Genomic DNA, 9,469 nt, shown 5'->3' with positions numbered 1-9,469 from the left:
TGTGGGACAGCCGGGATCAACAGCACGCCGTCAATAGTGTTCTCCGTCGTTTGTGGAGTGAGGTGGCCCAAGCGTTGTGGGATGGCTGGGAGAATTCCCCGCCACGGGTCCGTAATGCATTTGGTAAGTATTGCACGGTAGTGTGAAGCAACAGACCTTGGCCATGCTCTCTTGACTGTGTGTGATGAAAGAAACTTTTCGTAGTTTCTGTCATCACACACAGTCACGAGAGCACGGCCAAATGTCCTTATTCTGACCATTATATTTTATTGTTATTTCACAGTGGACAAAGTAAGGACACGTTGGCGTTCCATGAAGGACCGCTTCAACAAGGACCTACGTGCAGAGAAGAGTGCAGCTAGTGGTTCCGGAGCAAGGCACCGGCTCTACAAATACCACCGTGTGTTGGCCTTCCTGAGACCGGTCCTTCTCATGAGAACGTAAGTATTTCTCACATGCCTCCGGTTGTATTGCATTGACATAATCTGTCACTTTTAATTCCACAGGATGTACCGTCTTGTTATAGTTTGGTATTAATTTTCTGTTTTCTTTTTTCACAGCACACACTGCACGACTGTCGCCACAGGTTCTGGAGCGGTCCTTCAGCCGGCAGCCACGGACCCGTCCCAGCCATCCAGCAGCGCAGCACCAGGTGGGTCTTCCACACTCACTGGAGACCAGGGGGCTGGCCCATCAGGTCTTCCCCTTTCGCAGTCCTCTTTCGCTGCACCCATTTTTGCGGGCTCATCCCGGCAGCGACAGAGGGCTTCGGATAGGTCCCTCATGCCCGAGTTTTTACACTTGAGCTCGGTTTTACATGAAGCTATCAAGGCTTTAGGTGACAGAATGGATGTCACCCATAATCTCTTAAATTGCCGCATCCAGGATGTCGCCAAAAGCGTTGATCAATTGAAAGCCGACCTCAAGAAGCCAGCTCATCATTTTTTCAATCAAATCCTAGAGGGCATGTCGGAACACCTTAGCCCTGATCTCCAGCTGAGTGTGATGCAGGCCTGCAATGTTGCTTTTGTGCAGGCTATGCAGCAGAGTCAGAGTCGTAATGTGGCGGCATATCCAACTGTGCCGTCACTGTCACAAGTAAACACTATTCCTACCTCTGCTGCATACCACTGCACGGCCACCTCTATTCCCTCTACAGGTGTACTCCACTACAGCGCCAACACGATGACGAGTGCTGTTGGACATCCCACCGCCACCACCGTGACGACCGCTGCTCCGGCTTGGACCTTCTCCGCTGACACCACGATGACGCAGGACCCTGGCGTGGCTTATCGGCCCGGCACCCTCCCGATGCAGCAGGACCCATCCATGCAATATCGGACCGGCCCACCCCAGATGCAGCAGGACCCAGGCCTGGCATATCGGACCGGACCCACCCCGATGCAGCAGGACCGAGGCCTGGCATATCGGACCGGACCCACCCCGATGCAGCAGGACCGAGGCCTGGCATATCGGACCGGACCCACCCCGATGCAGCAGGAACGAGGCATTGCTTTCCAGGCAGGACACCCCCCGATGCAGCAGGACCCATCCATGGCGTATCGCACCGGGCCCCCCATGATGCAGCATGACCAAGCCATACCTTTCCAGGCAGGACCCACCCTGATGCAGCAGGACCCATCCATGGCTTTATGTTCCCCCCCACCAGCAATGCAGCAGGACACTGGTATGGGATTTGTTTCCCCCCCCCAACGAGGCACCAGGATCCTGGAAGGGTTTTTTCCCCCCCCCCCAACGAGGCACCAGGACCCAGGCGGGAGTTTATCTTTCCCCCCATTGGACTCAGACATTGCCGAGCGCTCCACAATGGAGACTGACTGTGTGGAGCCGGGTCCTGACGTGTCTCCCGCCCACACTTTACAACATAGCCCAAGAAGACTTCCCCCAACCCGGAAAACCCAACGTAAAACTGGCAAAACGCATAAAAAACAAAAAACTTTGATTATTCCTCCCCCATCACCTACCGATGTGTCTCAACCTTCCAGTGTGTCTCAAGCCCCTCATGTTTTAAGCCCCATCCCCGAACTTCCAGACCTTTCAAGTTTTCTTGCCCATTCTCCTGCCACCTCTGCCTCCTCCACGGTGAGCCAGGCTTCAGTTCTGAATACCCCCCAGTTACGTCACTCAACCCCAAGCCGGCGTGGTTCAACCCGGCGCGGTACCAAAAAATAAATTTGTTTTTTTTTTCCTCAATAAAAAAAAAGTTTATTTGAAACAATTATGTGTGGTTTATTGTGTCTTTCACCGCTCTCAATACACACCAATAAACTTCGTCACACACTTATTCTTTTGGCCTACACATATCTCCAGTAGTATAAAATACCAGACAACATCTATATGTGTTTCTTTAGTATACAGATATGAGTTGGCCAAAAAAATAGTATTTATTTCCATACTCTTATTTTTGTACCTAGTGTAGTGTCACTGTACAAAGAGAAAATGGTGGAAATCAAGTTCAGAACTCAACTGAACCGGTCAGATGTCAAAATATATACCTGACCGATTAAGTTGATTACTGCCTTGTATATTCACCATATTCTATATAGCCCATTATGTGACAATGGTTGTCAAACAGATGGGACAATTGTTCTCACACTCTACATATCTATGCTCACCAGGCCAGGTGTAAGAAATTGTGAATTCATGATCATGTATATGTTTATCATGAATTTATTATTGCTTACACTTGACTTGATGGATATAGAGACCGTGACAGTCTTGACGCAATGACGTCAACAATATTAGAATTAATAAATAAAAATTTTGTACCATTATTATAAGTATGGGGCCCGTGGTTTATATCATTCTTTGAAAACCAAAATAGGGAGTGCAACAGAGGTAAATTACGATGAAAAATTAAAATTTATTACCTCAACAACTATCACCCACTCCTGGTTTTGGATTACAAAATATGATATACATATCTACTGCCCATCTTTGGTCAACCTTTGTTTAGAGAGGAAAAAGATAGTAGACATGGTGAACACAAAAAAGTTTATTAATTAGAAAAATTTGTATCAGTGTTTAATAATTGGTAAACATAAACATACAACAGGACATTTACACAACATTGTCCTGCCATGACACACGTCCAATATCGGACACAAAATAGGCCGCAAATTGGTCCCGCATAAGACCAACGGCTGCAGTTGACCGCATCGGGTGATGCTGAAAATCAGGCAATGGGTGTGCAACAGGTTCATCAAGTTCAATGTGGGGTCGCTCCTTAGCCATTATATAATTGTGTAGCACCACACAGGCTTTGACCACCTCATCCACTGTTTCCACTTTTAGATTGATGGCTGTTGCAAGAATGCGCCATTTAGCAACAAGAATGCCAAAGCTGCACTCTACAGTTCTTCTGGCCCTGGTCAGTCTGTAGTTGAATATTCTTCTAGTGTGGTCCAAGTCCCTACTAGAATAGGGCTTCAGGAGATTTTCACACATCTGGAAGGCCTCATCCCCAACCATAACAAATGGCAGCGGTGGGCCTTGAGTGTTGGGGAGAGGCTGTGGAGGGGGAAAATTAAAATTGTTGCCATACCACCGACGGCCCATATCCGAGCTCTTGAAGGTTTGGGAATCATTGCCACAGCCAAAAGCTCCAATATCCACGGCGATGAAGCGACACTCCGCATCCGCTATTGCCATAAGCACTACCGAAAAATATTTTTTATAATTATAAAACTCAGATCCGGTTCTGGCAGGTTTGACAATGCGGATGTGCTTTCCATCCATCGCCCCTAAACAGTTTGGGAAATCACACACGTTCAAAAATGTAGTTGAAATTTCCCGCCACATGTCCACGGTGGGTACGGGTATAAACTCCTCACGGAGTGCATTCCATAACGCACGACAGGTGTCCACAACAATTCCGGAGAGGGTTGAGATTCCAAGGCGGTATTGGAAGTGCAGGGAAGATAAACTCTCTCCTGTGGCAAGAAATCTAGAAGAAAAAGAAACAAAAACAAAAAAATTTAAAATCGGCTCTAATGGTGTGTTTTAAAAAAAAAAGAAAAAAAAAACAAACATAGAAAACATGTCATAACAACAAAGTTGACGGTCATTGGTTTAGTTTTGGAACGTACCGTAATGTCACTAACAGACGTTCCTCAGGTGGAATCGCTCTACGGAGCCGTGTGTCCTGTCGCCTTATGGATCCTTCAACACGAGCCAGTAAATCCCGGAAAGAATCTTGAGACATTCTGGTATAATCCTGGAATTTCTCCGGGTTGGCATTCAGCTCCGCATAGAGCGTGTGATATGCTCCACGGCTCTCACGCACTTCAATGATGGGGTGCCTCCAAAAACGCCGACGCTGTCTCCTTCTCCATCTTTGGCGGTTTCGGTCTTGCTCCCAAGCAAAAACACAGGCAAGGAAAATCTTGAAGCTGAACTCCAGTTTGAAATAAAAGTTATCCATAGAAAAATCCATCGTTACACCGGAAACAGTAGCAAGCTCTGAAAATTTCTGTCCCACTAGGGTCTATATATTGAGAGACCATCATATACGCCCTCTCTATTCCCATTGGTTGTGTCTGGTATTTTTTTTTTTTTTTGGAAAAATGATCAAAAAAACCGCAAACGCATGGTGCAAAAACACATGTAAACGCATGTAAACGCTGCGTTTTTTTGACGCATGCGTTTAACGCATGCGTCAAAAAACGCAGCGTTTACATGCGTTTACATGCGTTTTTGCACCATGCGTTTTTTAAAAAAAACGCATGCGTTCAAAAACGCAAGTGTGAAACCAGCCTAATACTTTTTAGAGAATTCTTTGCAGGCAATGATGGCCTGAAGTCTGGGAGACATAGAAGTCAAAATCGCTGGGTCTCCTCCTGTGTGAGGATTTGCTGCTGACTTTTTGCTTTAAGTTTTGTCTTAAGCACGTGAAATGCTGCTCAATGGGGTTGAGATCTGGTGATAGACTCGCCTTAGCAGAATATTCTATTTCCTTGCCTTAACAAACTCCTGGGTTGCTTTTCCAGTATGTTTTGGGTCATTGTCCATCTTTCCTGTGTAGAGAAGTCCAACAGATCTTGCTGCATTTTGTTGAATCTAAGCAGAAAGTATCACTCTCTGCATTTCAGAATTTATCTGGCTGCTTCTATCTTCAATCACATCAACAATACCCACTAGTGACCCAGTGCCATTGCAAGCCATCCAAGCCCGTGCCATTACATGATCAACTCCATCATGTGTTACAGAGGATGTGCTGTGCTTTGAATAATGAGCTCTTCCAAGCCTTCTCCATACTTTCTCCTTCCCATAATTGTGGCACAAGTTGATCTTAGTTTAGCTTTTACAGAAATGGGCTGCTTCTTCAAACCCTTCACGCCCCAAGGTGGTTTGCACTTTAATGACTGGACCAATTTTTACAATTCTGACCAGAGTAACTATACGAGGTAATAACTCTGGAACACTTCAATGGATCCGACTGATTTGAAGATGTTTTTTTCGTAACACATTGTACTTAATTATAGTGGTCAAATGTCTTATTGTTAGGGCTAGCGGAGCTCACCAAATAATTATAAGGATGGTATAAGGTGCGTTCGCAGCCCGGGGTCCACCGTGCAGAGATGGAACCAGCTGCTGAGTAATGACAGACTATATGGTGGTACAATGAGGATACACACACGGGTTAACTTCACCCGGTATGAAGGAAGCGAACCCTGTTGCTTCACAGGGCCGCGGTACCGCACAAAGAACACGAGCAAAGAGTCACAGAACTCTGTCCCAAGACTCAGGGAAAGAGTTCATCTAGACCTCTTGCACTCGACACCGCTACTGGGGTGTCAGAGATTAACCTATCTAATAATTAATAATAATAATATTAATAATAAAAGAGTGCATGCAGTGCCGCTCTGGTGGACGCCACTAACCACCCAGACTTGGGTCAGGAAAGCGCTCTATTAGTGCATGACGCCGCACTGGCAGTCACTGTTATCAGATGCTGTATGATGTGCTAGCTGTGCGGGAGAGCACTATCAGGCACTAGGTAGCTTCCACCATACGCGAACAGTCAACAACACTAGGGATGGGAATGATTCGGAGCTTTCATCCATCGACAGGCATACATCCACACACACACAATAAGTTTATATAACCTTTTATAGCGGAAGCTCTCCAGGACCTTCTTAGTGGTCCAATAGGTGCTGCTACAGGACCTGAGCATGTGACCCCCGACCTCCAATGAGAGGTTGTCCCTTGGGCATGCTCAGAAGAAGAAAAGCAGGACTTAGTCCCAGGGACGCCTGCTTGCCACTGATTATTGACAGCAATAACCAGCTGCACAGTATCATCTTGAGCCAGACACTGGGACCAACGTCTCTGCTGAGCAGGCTCCACTGTGGCTGGAGGAGAATGGGAGACCGAAGCGGAGATGGTTCAAGATTCCCCCTGTGCAGTGGCGGGAACTTGACACCTAACATTACCCCTCTCCTTGGGCCTCACTACGCTCGAAGGCAGCAATGAGCTGCACAGCCTGAATGTGCTCAACAGGCTACCAGGACCTGTCCTATGTGCCATGACTCTTCCAATCCACCAAATAGAATTTTTTGCCACGTACCACCTTACACCCCATGATGGCATTCACCTCGTATTCATCCGTGGATGACCCCAATGTCCCGGCAGATGACTCAGAAAACTGGGACATGTGGGCAGGCTTTAGGAGGGACATATGAAAGGTGTCGGTGATGCCTAGGCATGGAGGAAAGGCCAGACAGTAGATCACAGGATTAACCTGTTCCGGAACCTTGAAGGGACCTAGGTAGCGAGGCGCAAACTTAGTGGACTCAATTCACAGCCTGATACGGGCTGCACGAAGAAGAACCCCACCCCTGCAGGTGACACTGACTTCCTAATGAATCTTCTTGCCAGATTCTCCTGAATGTATAGGGTCATCGCCTTCGTCTCCTGGAGAGATAGGGAATAGACTCGACCCCAGGGGGCTCTTCCCCAGGCAAGAGGTCAATAGGACAGTCATAGGGGCGGTGGGGCGGAAGGGTCTCCGCAGTCCTCTTGGAGAACACATCCGCATAGGGCCAATAGTGCTTGAGGAAAGAAGAAAGATCTGCGGGTACTTCAGTAGTAGCAACCTGAATGCACTTCCTCAGACATCTACCATCACAAGATTCACTCAGAATTCTCCCAGAGGACCACTCTATATGAGGAGATTGGTAGCATAGCCATGGTATCCCTAACAGAACCTCATCAATTCCCTCGGGAATGACTAGCAGGGAGATAATCTCCTGATGGGATGGAGACATGGATAAAGTAAATACGATGGTGTGCTATTTGTGAAGGCAGAGTCGACCCATTCACCACTCGTACAGTCACCGGCTTGGCGAGCATCACCAGGGGTATTGCGTGGCGTTGGGCAAAGGCAAAAGACAAAAAATTACCCTCCACCCCAGAATCCACACACAGCTCGACTGTAAGAGTGGACGGGCCAAAGGTGATTGTCCCTTTGAAGGACAGTTTGGAGGAAAACATCGCCGTGTCTAGTGTACCTCCTCCTACATCCACTAGATGCTGATGTTTTCCCGACCGCTGGGAACATCTGGAGGCAAGATGTCCTGACCACCGGCAGACATGACAGACCTTGAGTGCACGAGCGATCCGAGACTTACATCCCGCTCGTGACACCTCCATGGCCTCATGTGGCTTGGACGCCTGGACCAGAGATTCCAGAGGTATGGCGAAGGTGGGAGCCAGCCAAAACCACTGCCTACACTGGGCTCGCTCCAACCTTCACTAGTTAGAATGAAGGTCGATGCGAGTTGATACAGCTATTAATTCCTCCAGTGTGGCGGGAATCTCCCTAGTGGCCAAAACGTCTTTCACATGGTCAGCCAGCCCCCTCCAAAATCCGGGGATGAGAGCTTTATCCGGCCACTCCAGCTCAGTTGCTAAAATCCGGAAGTGGATGGAAAAATGGCGGACCAAGGATGAGCCCTGTGTCAGTGGCAGCAGTTGGAGCATCGTATTATGGGTGACTTGAGGTCCCAAAAAGACCTGTTTCAGAGTGCTCAGGAACCGCAGAGCACTCTGCACCACATGATCGTCACGCTCCCACAGCGGTGTTGCCCACTACAACGCACTGTCCAACAAGAGAGATATTATGAATCCCACCTTTGCCCGCTCTGAGGGGAAACGTGAAGCCAGAAGCTCAAGATGTATTGCACACTGGTTCACGAATCCCCTGCATGACTTGCTATTGCAAGAGTACATATCTGTGGGATAAGGTCTTAACGGGTATGGCAATGGACAAACTAGCTGCAGCCACACTAGCAGCCTGAACAGCTACTGCGGTAACATCCACTGCTGAGGTTGTGCGCTCGAGAGCCGCCAACCTACTCTCCAGCTGCTGGATGTACCACTACAGTTGCTGTTCGCCCGCCATTACTAGCCAGACCCTGGTGCTAGTATAATGTTAGGCTAGCGGAACGCACCAAATAATTATAAGGATGGTATAAGGTGTGTTCGCAGCCCGGGGTCCACCATGCAGAGATGGAACCTGCTGCTGAGTAATGATGGACTATATGGCGGTATAATGTGGATACACACATGGGTTAGCTTCACCCTGCATGAAGGAAGCGAACCCTGTTGAGTCGCAGGGCCGCGGTACCGCACAAAGAGTGCAAGCAAAGAGTCACAGAACTCTGTCCCAAGACTCAGGGAAAGAGTTCCTCTAGACCTCTTGCGCTTGACACCACTACTGGGGTGTCAGAGATTAACAGAACTAATAGTTTACTGCACAAGAGTGCGTGCAGTGCTGCTCTGGCGGACGCCACTAACCACCCAGAATTGGGTGAGGAAAGCGCCATATTAGCGCACGGCCCCGCACTGGCGGTTACTGCCATCAGACGTTGTACCGTGTGCTAGCTGTGCGGTATAGCATTGCCAGGCGCTAGGTAGCTTCCACCATTCGCAAACAGTCAACAACACTAGGGATGGGAATGATTCGAAGCTTTCATCCATCGACAGGCATACATCCACACACAATAATAAGTTTATGCTAGCGCATGGCCGTGCGGCCATGCAAACCTTTTATAGCGGAAGCTCTCCAGGACCTTCCTAGTGGTCCAATAGGAGCTGCTACAGGACCTGAGCATGTGACCCCTGATGTCCAATGAGAGGTAGTCCCTTGGGCATGCTCAGAAGAAGAAAAGCAGGACTTAGTCCCAGGGAAGCCTGCTCACCGCTGATCAGTACTGGTTACAATGGCTGAGCCTGGAAGGACAGCAGTAACCAGCCGCACAGTATCAGCTTGAGCCAGATGCTGGGACCAATGTCTCCGCTGAGCAGGCCCCACTGTGGGCTGGATGAGAAATGGAGACTGTAGCAGAGATGGTTTGAGATTCCCCCTGTGCATTCTGTGGTAACTCCACACCTAACACTTATCTAAGACTTGCAATTATTTGCAAAAGAAACCTGAAATTTAGCA

The 9,469-nt window shown here is 48.3% G+C and overlaps 1 protein-coding gene across 1 annotated transcript; it reads left to right on the top strand.

Annotated features, from left to right (window-relative positions):
* Positions 1–297: 297 nt before the first annotated feature.
* LOC143810231 (uncharacterized) lies at positions 298–2,491 on the top strand. Its single transcript, XM_077293100.1, has 2 exons — positions 298–440; positions 561–2,491. Exons 1-2 carry the CDS (start codon positions 313–315, stop codon positions 2,191–2,193), a joined length of 1,761 nt encoding a protein of 586 aa, XP_077149215.1. The 5' UTR covers positions 298–312; the 3' UTR covers positions 2,194–2,491.
* The last annotated feature ends 6,978 nt before the right edge of the window (positions 2,492–9,469 follow it).

The sequence above is a fragment of the Ranitomeya variabilis genome, chromosome 2, assembly GCF_051348905.1.
Source record: "Ranitomeya variabilis isolate aRanVar5 chromosome 2, aRanVar5.hap1, whole genome shotgun sequence".
NCBI lineage: Eukaryota > Metazoa > Chordata > Amphibia > Anura > Dendrobatidae > Ranitomeya > Ranitomeya variabilis.
The sequence above is the reverse complement of the archived record's forward strand: the minus strand, read 5'-3'. Positions and strand labels throughout refer to the sequence as shown.